The following is an 18,074-nucleotide window of genomic DNA, read 5'->3' on the forward strand; positions in this document are numbered from 1 at the left end:
ATGGTGTAACTAGAACGTTTTGAGCCAAGACTATAGTAGAGGTTAATTAACTCTAGAAGTATTAAGCTAATAGTCATAAAACATGCTCATCTTAATTGTCACTCTCCATTTGAGCTTTCATAAAAAATCAAACTTGTAGGGTTCTGTATTATATATACTTAATATATACATGCTAAAAGAAAGAATAGTTAAAATTTATTTAGTTTGCTGCAGTTCTATTATTAATATTGCTCAACTTTTGGATTCCAATTTTCACACCTCTTCTTGTTCACCACGTTCACAGGATGAAACCCAGCGATTTAGGATCAATTCCTTTAAAGAGAAAGATACTGGTTATAAAATAAGTAAAATATGTAAATATGGCTGCTGAATAATATTGTTAGCTAATATGTATTTTCCTGCTAAAGAGATAGCTTAAGGAGAAATACTGCATTTGGGCTGCTTCTACCTATTGTAAGTATTTGGTTCACACAAAGGTATAGCAAGCCAGAGGCATGATCATTGGTGCAACTACAAATAGTACTGAGACTATTAGTGGAAATGGAAGAATGATTCTTTCTTAAATACCCCTCTAATCAATATATAATGGTTGCTTCATCTCTAAACAAGGCGACAGTTGATTAATGAAAATACAGATAATCCTTGTTATTTTGGGGTGTGTGTGAAAGAAGTATATATTTGTGAATTTGATTATTTATGAAAATATCTTTGTCATCCTGAAATCAGTACTTGCATCACTATCACACTTATTAGTAGATAGGCGGAGTGGCAAATCATTAGAATTACCCAATGTGCACATTCCCAATTGAGGTTTTGGCATTCGCTAATTCAGTATTTATGGCATTTTCACAGAAAGTAATTACCACTAATAACTTCCTGTACTAGTTGCAATAGCACTTCATTTGGCTGACCTTTACATTTTTTTAAAAGATCAACCTACTATTTGATGAATGTTTTACATAGCTGATTTTTAGCACTGCGTATATTATAAGATTTTTTAAAAAGCCTTTTCTCTTTGAACATATCATTCTAGTATTGTAAATGCTTCATAGACTTCTTGTGATTTGATGGGGCTGCTTAATTTCAAGATAAGATATGCTCAAATTCCTTTAAAATTAAAGAACAGAGTATTTTGCATTCAAACCATTATTTTCCATAGTTTATTTTACTATACCAAAGCATATTTTTAGCATTGCTCTTTCAAACACAATTACAGGCAATCCTTATTAGTGATTAAAAAATGGGACTGGCAACTTGACTGTAAAGTGAGGCAGTTGCTAAGTGAAACTGCGGGTTTATCTTACTTAAGCTTTCCTTTGCTTTACAGATCTGGGAAGTTTGTAAATGTAAAGCTGCAAAATTACTTTTTCATCAGTATCATAACTGCAAATGGTTGCTAAACAAAGCGGTCACTAAATGAGGACTACCTGTAATTTATTCTTGGACGAATTAGTTTAATATACCTGTATCATGCATCATTCCTATTTCTTAGAGAGAAATTATGTATTTCAATCTCTTCTAATATATAGAAGAGATCTTCTAATTTGGTTTTAGAGAACTGATAGTGAATAAATAACACAGTATATTTATTTACTGTAGCAGTAAATAAATAAACAATTCAATGTTCATTTCTGACAAAACATTAAGTTGGGAAGAAACATACATACCTGGACTTTCATTCTTTTGAGACATTCAGGTGAAAGCATTTCTTTTTCATTCATATCAGATGGCTTAATCAAATAGCAGAACATGAGTTCCTGGTGACAAATAAATTATGTTACCAAAATGTCAAGTAAATGTAAATACGACAGACGTTTCTCCTGAAAACTTCAAATTAAGGTTCATTCACTTTTTATAGCAAGTAATGCTATAAATCAATTATTCTAATAAAAAAACAAGAGTAAGAGAGTCCTTTTGTAAGAGTTTTATAAAAAATCTTATCGTTTTCTGAAGAGTATTGGAAGCTCTTTATCATTTTATTGCGCCTCGCGAAGCTCCAAACCATTTTCTAGAGCTAATTTTCAGAGGAAACTAAAGTGAGAAAAATGTGTATGTAAAAACAGGTAACCTAGAGGGTTGCATAGCACTTTAGATTCAAAGGCAAAATATACTTTGGAGTGTGCAGGGATGGAAACGTAAACTTGCCTGCAACTCCTGAAAGTGGTTGTGTCATTTTCTAGGATTATGTAGCTGCTTGTTGCAACCCAGTCCTAAGTATGCATGTGGTTTTAGGAGTTTTGGGCATGTATTCTATTTGTGCTCCTGGGTCATCCGAAGCACCATTTGGCTTTGAATGTGAAGTGGTGCAGAGCCCTCAAAATTAGGTTTCTTGGCCTTCAGAGGTAACTTTCATCTCTAGTTACTATAATTCAGTTGCTTCCTTCCTTCCTTCCATTTACTCTTTCTAAAATGTACAGTGGAGATTATCAACATTTATCCTAAATAGTATATTAGGACAAACTAAATAAAAATATATATTTGAAAAGTGATTTGTAAAAGCAATGGGTATCTAAGTATTCAAGCAAACCTCAATTATTAGAGAAATACAATCTGAACAACTCAAGACCCCTAGAAACTAGAAAGCTGAAATACTGTATAGCAGCAGACCACTATTATGAAAGTTTAGCTTTTTAAAGCAATTTTTTTGAAAAATGGCATCTAAAAACTGGTTCATATCTGTGATGGAATATTAAACATGGAAAAGAGGAGAATCTTTTCTCCATCACAGCAGCGTCAGTCAACCAGACAACATTTGTGATTGCTTTACAATTCACACACTGAAACATATATGAAAGATGATTTTCCACTCTTAACCAGAAACATACATACAAACACATATATGCTTACTCTCATTTATTGCAAAATTATTTTATTACACGCTTTGTAAAATTTCACCTACTGCACTTAAAGTTAAACATCCATTTTCCTCCATAGCATTTTTGGTGTAATTTAAAATTATTCTTATTGGCTACCTTGGAAACGTTTGCTGTAGTTCTGTTCAATCCAGACAAAGATTTCCAACTGAATGGTCTGTGCAATGGTCCATCAAAATCATCATTAATTAATTCAGCAATCACAGAATAGCTGGAAAATAACCCCCAAATTTTTTTTAGGATGAAAAGTTAAAACATGTATTTAAAAATCACAACCCAAATAACTTAAAATACTGATGGTTCCTTCAGTATAAGTGAAAGAATCAATTCAGCAAACAATAGGATATTAGATCTCTTTTCATATTCTTTTAAGTCTTTTTTCTGAGTTTTCCACAGTATTCTTTCAAATAGATAAGTAGACTACGTAGATTAAAGGGAAGGTAAAATTCAATGTAACATTACGATGATGAAACTGATTCTATCAAATGCACGAACATTTATCCCCTCCTCCAGCCACCAAAGCCATTTTCCCCCTTTCCAAATCATCTCTGGACATCAGTGAGGGTCCTCCAGAACAAATATTTGTGAGGAGAGGTACTCATCACCACCCACTTTCATGTTTTAATTACTTTAATAAAAGAAGCAACACTGGTTTGTCTTCATCAAAGCAGCATTTAAAGACAAGGTCAGCTTTTAATAAAATACATACTGATAATGCAATATAAGTATGCCAAAATCAACATAACTGTTCTTTATGTTTGAAATTCCAATTATTTAAGTGTTTGAGACCCTTATTTGAATCTCAGGGCATCTCCAGGGCTATTCTGTGGGTAACAGAACATTCCAGTGTAGGATTGGTTATCTGAATGTTCTTATTGAAGATGGCCACCCATGGGATCTCCTAATTTGAGGTTACTCTTAGCTTCAGCTTTTGAAAAACAATATTCGGAATTATGTCAAAGCAAGTTAGAAACAAACATATAATCATAATTTCCAGTAGCATAAAAAATAAGCATAGTATACAGTAAAAATGAAAACTATATTCAAACCTTAATGCTATACCTGGCATGGTAAAAAGGAGGGCCTTTTCGATATAGCACTACAACAGGAATAAAATGAACATTCATTTATTATAAGAGTCATATTTTTGTTTTCAGTTGTAACAAGGTAAGATTGTGGTAACTCATTACAAAACTTTGAGAATCTAAACTACTTTATAGTAAGATGAGCTTGTATTCTAATGTTATAACATGAATGTACTCTAAATAAGTAGAAATGATACCACATATTTATTGAAAGTAAACTGATTTTTTACCTACTAAAACCTAGTTTATCTACTAAAACTCTGTACCAAAGGTGCTTTTTCAAGAGGCAACTCGACTTTCTGTTTTTTCTTTGAAGATGTTTCGCTTCTCATTCAAGAAGCTTCTCCAAGAAGCTTCTTCTTGGATGAGAAGCGAAATGTCTTCAAAGAAAAAACAGAAAGTCCAATTGCCTCTTGAAGAAGCACCTTTGGAACAATCATGACCTAGATGACTGAGAATCGCCATATACACTCTCATGTCTGTAACGAGGCAAAATGGTGCATAGGGCAAAACCTTTTGAGCCAAGAAAGCTCAAATGGGCTAATTTACAAAATGCATCCCAAAACTGGGTCCCATGACTCCCATGGAATTGAAATTTAATAAAATTTATAAAAACAATTATAACAATTTTCATAAAGCATTTTATGACATAATACGGAATGTCACAAAACACTTCCTGTGGTCAGTTCTTAATGTCATACTGTGCTATACAGTTCAACTGGGCTTTGTTCGAGGCAGATGCATTCTGAATATCCCTGAATTTTTAAGAACTTTTCAAATAAATTAGAAGCCCTGCCATTCTTGAAGACGTTGAGGAAACTGGAACTTATAAGGAAACAACGAGCCAAGGGATCACAGACTGTTTAGTAGAGTTTTACTGATGTACAGAAAAAAATATTATACATCAACTGAACTGGCCACTTAATACATAAATACAATCATATACAGGTAGTCTTCAAGTTACGACCACAATTGAGCCCAAGTGATTGTTGTTAAGTGAAATATTTGTTAAGTGAGTTTTGCCCCATTTCACGACCTTTCTTGCCAGTTGTTAAGTGAATCATTGCAGTTGTTAAGCTAGTAACACAGTTCTAAAGTGAATCTGGCTTACCCATTGAGAAGCTTGCAAAAAGTGATCCCATGATTTTGGGACACAGCAACGGTCTTAAGTATGAACCAATTGCCAAGCATCTGGATTTTGATCACCTGATCATGGGAATGCTGCAAAGGTCGTAACTGTGAAAAATGGTCATGTCACTTTTTTCAGTGCTGTTGTAACTTTGAACCGTCACTAAATGGACTGTTGTAATTTGAGGGCTACTTATATCAAAGAACAATGAAGCCCAGTATTATTCTTTGCTGTTTTTTTCTCCAAACAGCACAAATCCCTAAAATGGGATGTTCAGTCTAAACACACGCTTACAGGGAAGAGTACTGCTGCCTTCACATAATATATTCCAAGAATATGACAAGCAGACTCAAGATAATAAGCCAATATTCCTAGCAGCAGAACATCAACCCCACTAAAGAATGACTGAATGTAAAGGTAGAGGAACGTTCACATAACAGAGCAAGCAAATGGACCCACTCTTGTACAGTTATTTCATTAGGTGCTAATAATGAAAGAATATTACTTACACAAATCAGTTCCATATTTCAGGCCAACTTTAGGGACCCATCCTTTACTACGGAAGTAATGATAAGCCATGTAGGTAGCCTTAAAATTGGGTTGTGCTTTACCAAAAAGGTCCCATAGCTTCAAGATAGATAAGGGTGCCTTAAAAACACAACCATATGATCATTGTGAATGAATATATTCTAATATTATAGAAATGTCATAGACAGTGCTTTGCAAAATTATAAAAACAAACAAAATAGAAGCCAAGTATGAAATCTGTTATAAAAAACAGACAATAGTAGCTTGGTAGGGCTATATTTCACAATGATAAAAAATTATTTACATACACTAATTAATAAAAGTATTTACATGAACAAATAAGTAGCATCCTTTTTAAAGTTGGTATAAAGTGCCTTAGAGTGTGCTTTATTATTTGCTAATAACTACTCCACAATCAACAGATTTCTCACTCAAGAATGACTACTAACAACATTACCTCATTGCAATTAACTTACCTCATTGCAATAAATATTTAAACATCCAAGAGCATAGACCAGGAAAAAAGCCTAAAAATGACATCAAATAAAAATTAATTTGTGCATGTTTAAAGAACTAGAGTACTGGGAAAGCTTTCTTATTTAAAGATACAAAATTATTACACAATATTGACAATTTTTTAAGAAAATGGGATTTAGTTAGATTAATTTACATCTGAATAAGCAAGTATAGGATTACAGAGAAGTATTTCTACACAGCAATTATAATACAAGAGACATTTTCCTAAGCAAATTAAACTGGGGAAAAAGGATATTTTCCCCTTTACTTATGTACTACCACAAAATGGAAGCAGTCTAGAGAGGAATAAACTTCCATTGTGTACATTAGTGCTAAGCAACAGAAATCCATTGCTGAAGGAGGAAATCAAGGGAAAATCTCAGGAACATTCTGTGAAAAAAAGTATGAGGTGATAAGACTTGGTGAGTCAATTTTTGCTATCATGCAACATTTGGTGGCAAATGGATCAGTAACTTCAGCTAGTTGCTGCTTAATCAATCTTACAATAGGTTTGCTAGACAATGTCACTTTGCTGTTCCAATTATGCAAGCATCAATTTAATCTCTCAGTCTTATGTGTTTGCCTGGAAGTTTTCAATTTAGATTTTTTGAAAAGAAGACTTCTTTATAAGGCTTTTTCTTAATATATGCAGATGCAAACTAAGAGAGAACATAAAACTTACCTCTTCTAGACTGAGTTGCAGATATTCGAAAATCCTGAAAGGATTTCTTCGGCATACTAAGTTTGCTTTTTTAATTAACTACAAGAAAGTAATGAAAGTTATAAAGAAGGAATCAAAACATCTCTGTAATTTACATAGCATAAGCTAGAGGTCAGGCACCATAATGAATTATATTTCCTTTGTGCCATAAGACATCCTCTTGATCCTTTTGGCTTTTCATTCCTAAATCCTCCAACTTTTGCTCTAACATTATAACAGTTTTGCAGGCAAAGACATGATTTTCTGGATGTCCCTATTCAGTCTCATCGGTGTTGCAACATGCTTTGGAATAGGACAGAGGAAATGCAAGCAGACTCCTGAAGTAAAATGGCAAATGATTTCTTTAAGTGCACTTTGCTGATATCCATCAACTGATTAGTTTCAGGATCTCTTAATAAAAAGGGATAAAGGACATCTATAAAGCAAAATACCCAATTTAATAAGTTTTAAATTGACTTTACCATTTACCAATCAAGTTATACTTACCTGCAATTCCTCACTTGTTTTCTCTTCCATACACAAATCTGAATCTTCTATTAATACAAGCTCGTGCTCATATTCATTAATACTGAAACAATGAGATTTTGGTTCAACATAACTGTCTTCTCTGCAGCTATCATACATATTGAGAGAACATTGTTGTGGTGAAGGAGTTTTAGCTAAAATGTTAGAGTCTGTTATATCTGATTCACTACAGGCATGTTTGTCTAATGAATCACAACGTGAATTATCTTTGAAAGACCTGTTATTCCCATTAATTTCAGATGAAGTCATTAAAAGCTTTGGTTCTTCTTTATTAGTTTCCATTTTAAATGTTTCTTCATCTTGAAATCCATTATTTTGTCCAGTTTCTATTCTCAGATTAATTTGTTTAGTGTAATTTTGTATGATGTTTTTAATTGTGGAGTCATCCATTCCCTGTTCTGACAGACGTTTTTTAGCCCATTCAACACAATGCTGGTATCTGGAATAGAAGAAAACAGAAAGTATGGGCTAATAAATAAACATATGAACAATATAAAAGTATATATGTAAAACAAATTATCACTTCTCGAGTTTTACTAAGACCTAGGTATATTAGGAGTCCCTCTTTTGAGGGACATGGGTGGTTTAGAAATATGAAAAATAAATAAATAATATCTAGTTACTTTGGACCTTGGATTTTGGATGCCCCCACTCTATTTGCTCCCTTTTGGACCTCTTATTTTCCATCTGACCCTTGGGACATGGTCACTTATCCTCTGTGGCAAGATGTATTCAGCAGCTGAGCTTCTTGTTCTGCGAGACTCCCCCCTCTCGCAGGATTGGCCCTCCACTCTATCGAGGGCCTACCTCGATGACGGATTTTGGAATCCCGAGAGGTGGCATGCGGCGAAGAGGGGGTTGAGGGTTTTTTTAAAATTGTCATTTGCCAATCTTTTAAGGGATTTTGGGAGGGGGGAGGGTTGTTTGGCAAAGGATAGGGAGGGTGATTTGCTGGGGAGGGGACCAGGCCCGGCACAGGGTCGCACTAGGGGAGGTGCGGAGCGGGGATCGGAGGGGGTTGGTGTTGGTAGGGAAGAGGGCGATGTCATCAGGACCGTGGGTGGGAGGGGCAGGTATGGTGGGAGCAGGGGGCCATATCATGTTGTGGGGGCACGTATCCGCTGTCTCCAAGCGGTGACATGCTCCGGCTCCCAATGCTCTTCTCGTTCCCTGGGTTGTCCGGAGTCTCAGAGCCTGGGTCTTAGGCTGATGCTGTGCAACGCCAGGTCTGTGGCTAATAAAGCCCCCCTCATTTGTGAGCTGATTCAGGAGGGGGGAGCGGACCTGGCGGGTATTACTGAGACCTGGTTGGGCCCGGAGGGGGGGTCCCCCTCGTAGAAATGTGCCCACCGGGTTTCCGCGCATTTCATCAGCCGAGGGCCCAGGGTAGGGGTGGGGGGGGGGTGGCGGTTATTGTAAAGGAAGGTCTTGATCCTAGGGAGGCCACTGTACCTCAGATAGCCGGTTGTGAGTCTCTCCTTGTGAAGTGGGGCCATGGGAGGCAGATGGGCTTGCTGGTTACGTACCTGGCTCCTTGCTACGTGGCAGCGACCCTGCCTGAGCTCCTCAATGTTATAGCCGGGGTGGTGGTTGATACCCCCAGGTTTTTAGTCATGGGGGATTTCAACCTGCTGTCCATCGGTGAAGCATCTGAGGTGGCTCGGGAGTTCATGGCTTCCATGACGGCCATGGACCTGACCCAGTTAATTCAGGGCCCCACTCACATAGGAGGAAACACGCTGGACTTGGTTTTCGTCTCTGGTCAGTGGTTGAATGGCTTAGATACAGGGGATATAGTTATTGAACCCTTGTCATGGTCAGACCATTCTCTCCTCAGACTTGACTTCCTGACCGCTATGCCCCACCGCAGGGAGGCAGAACCGATCAGGTGGTTCCGCCCCAGGCGCCTGATGGATCCTGATAGGTTCCGAATGGAGCTTGGGCCATTTCCTGAGACTCTGGCGCGCGACTCGACGGAAGCCCTGGTGGCCGCCTGGGATAGGGCGGCCGCTGGTGCTTTAGATCGGGTCATGCCTTTGCGGCCTCTGACCCGGCGCCGAATCTGCCCAGCTCCTTGGTTCTCCGAGGAGCTGAGGGGGATGAAACGCCGGAAAAGACGCCTAGAGAGTAGTTGGAGAGCCAGTCGCTCCGAATCTGACCGTACACTAGTGAGGTCTTATATCAAGACCTACTTAGTGGCGATAAAGGCGGCGAAGTGTAATTATTTTTCCGCTCTTATCGCGTCGGCAGAAAATCGCCCAGCTGCCTTGTTTAGGGTGACTCGCTCCTTTCTCCATCTGGGAGCGCGGGAAGACCCCTTGCAAGGTCGTGCTGAGGATTTTGCGCATTATCTGCACGATAAAGTCGCTCAGATTCGGGAAGGCTTGGACTCTGACTGGGTAGGTACAGGCGGGTTGTCCGAGGTCTGTCTTGAGACGGTTATCTGGGATGAGTTCGACCCTGTGACTCCCGAGGACGTGGACAGGATGCTGGGGAGGTTGAACGCAACCACATGTTTATTGGACCCGTGTCCCTCCTGGTTGGTGCTGGCTACCCGGGAGGTCACACGAGGCTGGCTCCAGAGGATTATAAGTGCTTCTTTGAGTGAGGGGTTCTTGCCTCCCGCCTTGAAAGAGGTGGTGGTGAGGCCCCTCCTCAAGAAGCCCTCTCTGGACCCAGCTGTTTTAGCAAACTATCGTCCAGTTTCCAACCTTCGCTTCTTGGCGAAGGTTGCTGAGAGTGTGGTTGCGCGACAGCTCCCGCAGTACCTGGATGAAACCGTCTATCTAGATCCGTTCCAGTCGGGCTTCAGGCCCGGATACAGCAAGGAAACGGCATTGGTCGCGTTGGTTGATGATCTCTGGAGGGCTCGGGACAGAGGCTGCTCCTCTGTTCTGGTCCTATTAGACCTCTCAGCGGATTTTGATACCATCGACCATGGGATCATGCTGCGCCGGTTGGAGAGGTTGGGAGTGGGAGGCACTGTCTTACGGTGGTTCTCCTCCTATCTCTCCGACCGGTCGCAGTCTGTGTTGGCTGGAGGGCAGAGGTCGACCTCAAGGCACTTGGTTTGTGGGGTGCCACAAGGGTCGGTCCTCTGGCCTCTCCTGTTCAACATTTATGTGAAGCCGCTGGGCGAGATCATCCGTGGTTTTGGGGTGCAGTGCCATCTGTACGCTGATGACACCCAGCTGTACATCTCTACCCCAGACCACCCCAACGATGCCCTTGAAGTGATGTCCCGGTGCCTGGAGGCCGTGCGGGTCTGGATGGGGAGGAACAGGCTCCGACTCAATCCCTCCAAGACTGAGTGGCTGTGGCTGCCGGCATCCCAATATAGTCAGCTGGTGCCATCGCTGACTATTGGGGGCGAGACATTGGCCCCCACGGAGAGGGCGCGTAACTTGGGTGTCCTCCTGGATGCATGGCTATCTTTAGAAGAGCATATGACGGCCGTGGCCAGGGGGGCTTTCTATCAGGTTCGCCTGATACGCCAGTTGCGCCCCTTTCTGGATCGGGACTCCCTATGCACGGTCACTCATGCCCTCGTCACTTCCCGCCTCGACTACTGCAACGCTCTCTACATGGGGCTCCCCTTGAGGAGCACTCGGAGGCTCCAACTGGTGCAGAATGCGGCCACGCGGGTACTTATGGGGGCGACATGGCGCTCCCACGTGACACCTCTCCTGCGAGCTGCATTGGCTTCCAGTGGTCTTCCGAGTGCGCTTCAAGGTGTTGGTTCTCATCTTCAAAGCGCTCCATGGCTTAGGACCCGGTTATTTACGAGACCACCTTCTGCCTCCGATAACCTCCCACCGGCCAACACGCTCCCACAGAGAGGGTCTCCTCGGGGTGCCGTCTGTCAGGGCTGTTGGCTGGCGACCCCCCGAGGAAGAGCCTTCTCTGTGGGGGCACCCGCCCTCTGGAATGAGCTACCCCCAGGGATACGACTAATCCCGGACCTCCGGACCTTCCGCCGGGCCCTGAAGGCTTTTTTATTTCAGCAAGCCGGGCTGGGTTAAAATTTTAATTGGGTGAATTTTATGGGTAAGGGGTTTTAAAATTGGAGAAGCCAAAGATAATTTAATTTGTTTTAATGTATTTTAATATTTGTATTGTGTGTTTTTAATTCTGGCTGTTCACCGCCCCGAGTCCTTCGGGAGAGGGGGCAGTATAAAAATTTAATAAATAAATAAATAAATAAATAAATAAATAAATAAATAAATAAATAAATAAATAAATAAATAAATAAATCATATATTCTATATCTCTGGCTATTCATAAATATTTTAATGGTTATTCTTCTATTGCACAACATACAAAGACTACAGGTATGATTGTCTTTCTGGGTTATTTAGTGAGGATTGCCCTAAGTGAGAAACCCACAACCTCTGAGATTCTCAGTGGTGCATATGAAGAATAAAGTAGTATTTGCTAAAGCTTTTATCTTTTGATCAAGATAATAGAGTTAAGCGGCACTGAGGCAAATAGATTAAAAATTCACTGCTGTAACGCGTGTTATTGAATGATGAGACTAGTAATTTCACTCTTGTACTCATTTCTTTTGTGATTGCTGCATTATTTATTTTATTTGCCAGTTATTCTTGCAAGCTGAGCATCCGGAAGAACAGTAACTTGTAGATAAAATAAAAAATAATACAACGTCAGATCGGAAATATAGAGCTAAATCTGAATTCCACCTTGAGTTCTAGGGTCTTAATTAAATTTAGGAAATTATTTAGGTATATTTCAGAATTCTTTTCTTTTAAAAATGCAGTGGACTAAAGGAAATATTTAATTTCATCACTTATTTGTATTAATTGTTCAGAAGGTAATCTCTTTAATTAAAAATTATTACAGTGTTATTTATGGTATCAGAAAACTTTGAAGTATTTAATACTGGTTTCTTCTTGACTGAGTTATGAAGTATGCTTCAGAAAGAATTACTGATGCCAGTAATGTTTGATGATGTCAGTCAGAGTAAATGCCAACACTCACATTTGCTCAGCCCTTTAGGATTCAAGATTGCTCTGATGGCCGTATTCATCTTTTGAAAATAAAAAGATGGAATAAACCAAGCCAAAGCATGACCATGATTTCTAAGATTCTGCTAACTCATGCTTAAATATATGACTTTTCAGCATATTTCTTGAATGTTTTTTACATTGCTAAGAAACAATAGCAATGACAGATGTGACTTTCATAATAGAACATAAGCCTACTTCTGAACAGACAAGCAAATTCCGAGGAATAATTTCCTGCAGCAGTATTCCTCACCTAAGGATCGAGAGTAAACTCTGATCTGGTTAAGATTCTAAAACATGTTCTCCTTTAGCTTTCTGGATTGCTTTGACATCACAATATTTTTTTAACCCTTCTTAAACTTGGATAAGGAACTATATGATAATTTCAAGAAGAAGAGATGATCTTTTGTATGCCTTTATAATTATCTGAGGATCTCTATAAGCAACTTGTTTTTGCTATCAGAGGTCAGACTGAAAGGATCCAGCAATTTTAAATATGTTGTTCTTTGCTTTTTTCTGCATCCCTAAATATGGCAAAGGATTACTCTAAATTTCAGGCTCTTATAAAGAGGGAAATGTTATTATTGCTTAAGAACGTGAATATGTGTCCCATTCTCAGACAAATGTTTTTATCTCTATTTTAAAAGTCAGTGAGGAATAAAACAGACAAATTTTTTAAAGATCATCCTTGGTGAGAATAAAATGTACGGACACATGTTCTCTACTGAATTATAAAATCTGAGTCTGAAAAGTTGTAGCTAGTTCAAACTCTACTGCTGAGCAAGTATGGCCAGAAACTGTCCTCCATTCAAAAAGGCAAGTTTAAATATGCAACCAGCTTAATTGCTCCAGAAGAAAGTGTTAATTCCAAGAAGGAAAATCACTGATAATTCTGGAAAGACATAGTTTGCTGAAATTATAATTGAAAACAAGCCATAATCACTCTGATCTCTTCACTAACCAAAATGTAAACAAGTCAAGTTTCCCCATATCAAGCCCTTGTAAAAAAAAGTGTAATTCACCTAGAAATTTTTAAAATTGTTTTCTTTGATATGAGAACAAGAAAAACAGGACCACGCTTGATATACTTTCCTGTTAATTCTGAAGCAAGATTCAGTATATCATATATTGCAACATATGACTCTTAGTTTAATACTCGAAAGTATATTCATGATGTTACCAAGTTTGGTAATGAAACGCTTGTAAGAGAACTACCAAGCTGAGAGAGCACCAAAATCCCACAGTTCAATCCTGAACAACAAATATTCTCTTCTATTGGTAATACTCAAAAGGCATATCAAATTATAACTTAAATAATTGCTTGATAATTCTTGGTTCAAAAAAAAAAAATGCCGATATTTAGATTTCTCCACTATAATCACTTAATAATTGGAATGATGATAGGGCAAAGATTTAATTGGGGAATCAATCAGTATTTTGTTTCTTTAAAGTATCTTAACAATGAGACAACACTTGATTAAACTGTTATTCTTATAGTTACTAAGCATGCTCAAACTCTAGGCTAGACAAAGCGAAAAGTAAAACTTACTTTTTTGATGAGATTATTGGCATATTTAATTTAGCATCTGCAATAGAAAGTATAATTACTATTTTTATATACATATTAAAACATTAATAACATAATTTGGATACAATTTCAGAAAGGTATTCATATTTACCATATAATCAAAATGCTTTATTATGAAAATTACATTGAATGTTGGGAGAGGGACAGTATATAAATATATGGGGTAAATAAATCTAGAAATATGCTGATCTTGAAATAAATTTGAGAACTGTAGCTCTCTCTCAATCTGCATGCTCAGAGACCACAAAGCAGCACAGTTGCAATTTTGTGTAACCAAATGCCTACCACATGCCTTTTTAATTTATCTGGGAAGATTCTAAGCTGGTTACTTCTGAGGAAATGACCAGAGGTCCTCAGGGATGCCAGTTTTGCTACTTTTGTGCTGGATGGTGCCCCTCTTGGTTGCTTAAGGTCCTCTGGGAGGTGACATGCAGTTGGATCCAAGCAGTGATTAGTGACTCACTGGAGCATTAGTCCCATCATTACCGGTTCGCTTGTGGGTGCGCACATGCTCACGCGGTGCTTCTGGGCATGGGAAGAAACACCCGGGAGCGTGGGTGGAGCCTCTCGCCGCCGCCACCTGTTCGCCCGATCCGGGGCGAACTAGTAGCAACCCACCACTGCACTGGAGGATGGGGCAGGGCTACCTCCCTTGAAGGAGGCATTAGTATGCCTGTTTCTCAAGAGGCCTTCCTTGGACTCAACTGAGTTGGACAAATTTTGTCCATTCTCCAACCTGCCCTTTTTAGGGAAGATTCTTTTGAGGGTGAAATGTCAGGTTATTTATTCAATTGTCTCTCCCACAGTATCCATCTACTTTTTCAACTAGGTCTGATAGGGTGGGTGCATACCAGATCCCTTTCTTTAAATGCTACCAATCCATGGGATCAAGAAAGTGTGCCTTCTCTGTACAGCCCCTGCTTTGTAAAGCACCTTTTCTCCTGAGATATGGCAGGCCTTCACTCTCCTAATCTTTTGAAAGGCTTTGAACAACTGGCTCTTCCTGCAAGGTAGGGTGAAGCTAGAGCTCAATTCAGTTGAACATGGGCTGTGTAGAGGTGTATTGCTTTTAGGGTGCTAGGTTGGGGGTGGGGGGGCAGGAGATTGATTGTTGCTGTTATGTGATCCTGTCCAGGATTCTGGTATATAAAATGGAGCTATATAAGTCTAATACACACACACACACATACATGCTTCTGTTTACCTTTCCATTTAGCAGTCAACATAGGATCTGAAATATTATATTCTGGTCGACTTCTTGAAAGAATACCTTTTCCAAAAAATCCCTAGAAAACAAGCAAAGCTATGATACCACTTATTTAACAAAACATTCTTTGTTCAGACAGAAATGCAGGATCAGTATCCAAAACTGATTAATTTAATGGATTATACAGATAAAATAAGCCAAAAATACCTTGCTATATATCTGTTCTATATCTTCAGGATTCTTCACAATTACATTGTTATTTATCAATTCAGCCCGGCACACTTTATAAACTCTTCCATGACTGCCTTCTACGGAAGGAGAAATAGGGAATGGGGAATCATATGATTCATATACTTTTCTTTTCCTTCTGGGAGGATGAAAAACTGCTTCTGCCATTTGGTATTATCTTTCTCTTTCAATGCAAGTATCTAAGAGTAAAGAGCATAAATAAATATTTGGTTATATTCTAAATTATTAATTTTTTTATGTTGTTCAAAGCTACATATAGGTAGTCCTCACTAAGCCACTCCCTTGTTAAGGACCATTTACAGCACCGAAAAAATAACTTTATGACAAATCCTTGCAGTTATAACCGTTGTAGCATTCCTGCGATTATAATTGAGATCCAGGCATTTTAAACCAGCTAGGGGTTGATGACTATTGTAGTATCCCGTGGACACCATTTCTGTGCTTCACAACCTGCTTCCAACAAGCAAAGTGAATGGAGAAGCTGTAAGTAAAATTGGAAATTGCAGTCAGGTGATGTCCTTAATGATTACAGGTGAGTTGCTTAACCACCTTGGTAGAACTGAGGTCATCCATCCATCATAGTCATGTGATAACTCACTAAATAACCATGTTGCTTAGTGATTCTAGTCCCAATTGCAGTTGTTAAACAAAGACTACCTATATTCTTAACAGCTTGCAAAGTGTGTATGTCCAAGGCTTAAAACAGTGGAAATGCCAGAAACTGAATATGGACTTTTATGTATGATAACAGTATGGCTCTTTACTGAGGTATAAGCTTTTCCCAAATACAAAAGAAAATATTTTGAATCAAATATAGCTTCAGGGGATGTCATAGAGCCATCCGCACTGGAACCTTTGGCAGTAATATGACCACTACTTTCTTTTAAAATATATATATATATATATATATATATATATTTAATTTGATTTATATGCCGCCCTTCTCCAGAGACTCAGGGCGGCTTACAATGCGTTAAGCATTCCCTTCTAGTCTCCAGCTTAGCCACTTGCCATGCTCTCCCCTATCCAATTATTAAACAGGCTGGATCATGCTTAGCATTTCTGGAGGTTGGTGGGGAATGTCTAGTATCTGCTAGATGCTGCCATCTGCTCTGGCACTTTTTATAACCTTTCACTTAATATCAAAAAGGGAGAAAAAAAGACACTTGCACAAGTTCTTCTTTTATACAGACCATAAGCCAACTGAGGGGAAAATAATAACGCACACCTCCCCCAAAACAGAAATGTATTTTTTCCCATTATCTTATTCAGAACAGTTAAGAAAGAACTTTTATGGTTATTTCAAACAATATTTATAAATGGGTTTCTGTCCTACTCTTAGTATCTTAAGTAAAAAATTCCATATCAAGTCTGCGAAAATGGAAGTAACAAGAGCTTGTTTCCCTGAGGGAAAACAGCAGCAGCTGCATGTTTACTTCTAGGTCTGACACTCGGACTTGATATGCCTTCTAAGGAGGAAAAGCTGGCATGCAGTATATGAACTTGTTACACAAAATACCCAATTGTTCTCACATTACTAATGGTGCTAAAAGCTAAAAGAATTGCCTATTTCCTTAATTAGGTTGCTATGAGCATTTTAAAAAAATACATCTGTTTATTGCGTGGAAATTCAATTGGTGCAGGGTCTCCCTGATTCGGCCTCTATATTCTTCACTTTAAAAAGCCCCATTTTCAGAGCTCGCGAGCTATAGAGTCTTAAGAGGGAAGCTGAGCTTTGGCAGTAAAACGTGGCTTAGCGCCCCTTGCAAACGCGGCCAAGGGCAGCCTAGCTAGCCCTAACCCCTCGCCGCTTCCTTGCCGAGCGCTGAAGCTACTACCCAGGTTGGGTCTTACTTAATGCGTGGATAGGAGACCACTCGGGAATCCCAGGGCTGCAGTCCCGAATGGGAAATCGGAAAGCAAGACAGCGGACGAGCTATTCTGCGCGACCGCCCGCCCAGACAACAAGAAGGCAAACCCCTATGACGTCGGCAGAAGTCGACCAGAAGGAGACCACCAGGCTCACTTTAAACTCCCGACGTACTGATAGAGCCGAAGGGTTTTAGTTTGACGACTGTTCTCTCATTTACGGTCCAACGCGGTTGTCGTGGCAACGGAGAAGCGCAGCAGAAGGCCCGTTCGGAAGGTGGCGTGCATTTACGGCTCGGTTGCTGAGGCAACGGAGCGGCGGGAGGGGCGGGGGAGAAAGCGCGTGATTACGAAGGGACGTCAAGGCTCCGTCATAGCGGTTCGGGCGGCCACGTGACTTTCATGCGACTGACACGGGATGTCTTCATGGGGGGAAGAAGGGGTGGGCTATAATGAACTGAGTCTAGTTGAGCTTGAAGGTATTTACGCGCGTCTGTTCGTTGCAATGGTGTGTCGGGAGATTATTTCTGCATATCTCTGTACACAGCTAGCTATTTCTTTCTCGGCAACAGTTAACAGTTTTCCAGCCAACTTTTTCCAAAACTGAGGATTTACAATGTGGATGTAAAAGAATTTTAAAATATCAGAAAAAAAATAGTAATGAATTTACAACAGTTCATTTAGTGCCCATTCAAAGTTAACAACGGCACTGAAAAAAGTGACTTATGACCTTTTTTCGCATTGCAGCATCCCCATGGTC

At 39.4% G+C, this 18,074-nt stretch overlaps 1 protein-coding gene across 3 annotated transcripts; it reads right to left on the reverse strand.

Annotated features, from left to right (window-relative positions):
- Positions 1-179: 179 nt before the first annotated feature.
- Positions 180-17,522, reverse strand: TSEN2 (tRNA splicing endonuclease subunit 2). 3 transcript variants are annotated; one of them, XM_070937002.1, is made up of 12 exons: positions 17,472-17,522; positions 15,404-15,624; positions 15,194-15,275; positions 13,951-13,987; positions 7,339-7,816; positions 6,814-6,891; positions 6,092-6,142; positions 5,597-5,735; positions 3,936-3,972; positions 2,973-3,084; positions 1,668-1,757; positions 180-312 (listed from the first exon to the last, which is right to left on the reverse strand). In XM_070937002.1, exons 2-12 carry the CDS (start codon positions 15,590-15,592, stop codon positions 253-255), a joined length of 1,353 nt encoding a protein of 450 aa, XP_070793103.1. In that variant the 5' UTR covers positions 15,593-15,624; positions 17,472-17,522; the 3' UTR covers positions 180-252. The 3 variants fall into 3 exon arrangements, with proteins under 3 accessions (XP_070793103.1, XP_070793102.1, XP_070793104.1); XM_070937001.1 differs by lacking the exon at positions 17,472-17,522 and adding an exon at positions 17,300-17,465; XM_070937003.1 differs by lacking the exons at positions 180-312; positions 1,668-1,757; positions 17,472-17,522 and adding an exon at positions 17,300-17,465 and having other exon boundaries at positions 2,979-3,084; positions 3,923-3,972.
- Positions 17,523-18,074: the final 552 nt, after the last annotated feature.

This window comes from Pituophis catenifer, unplaced genomic scaffold, assembly GCF_029215685.1.
Source record: "Pituophis catenifer annectens isolate HBS135680 unplaced genomic scaffold, rPitCat1.0.hap2 SCAF_2, whole genome shotgun sequence".
Lineage (NCBI taxonomy): Eukaryota > Metazoa > Chordata > Lepidosauria > Squamata > Colubridae > Pituophis > Pituophis catenifer.

Bases quoted from the DNA above. Each gene is read 5' to 3' on its own strand.
- TSEN2 (XM_070937002.1), bottom strand. From the start codon at position 15,592: ATGGCAGAAGCAGTTTTTCATCCTCCCAGAAGGAAAAGAAAAGTATAT. The intron at 6,143-6,813 runs GTAAGTTTTATG...TGTCATTTTTAG, and splicing joins TGCAACTCAGTCTAGAAGAG to GCTTTTTTCCTGGTCTATGC. The intron at 5,736-6,091 runs GTAAGTTAATTG...TGTGTTTTTAAG, and splicing joins TAAATATTTATTGCAATGAG to GCACCCTTATCTATCTTGAA.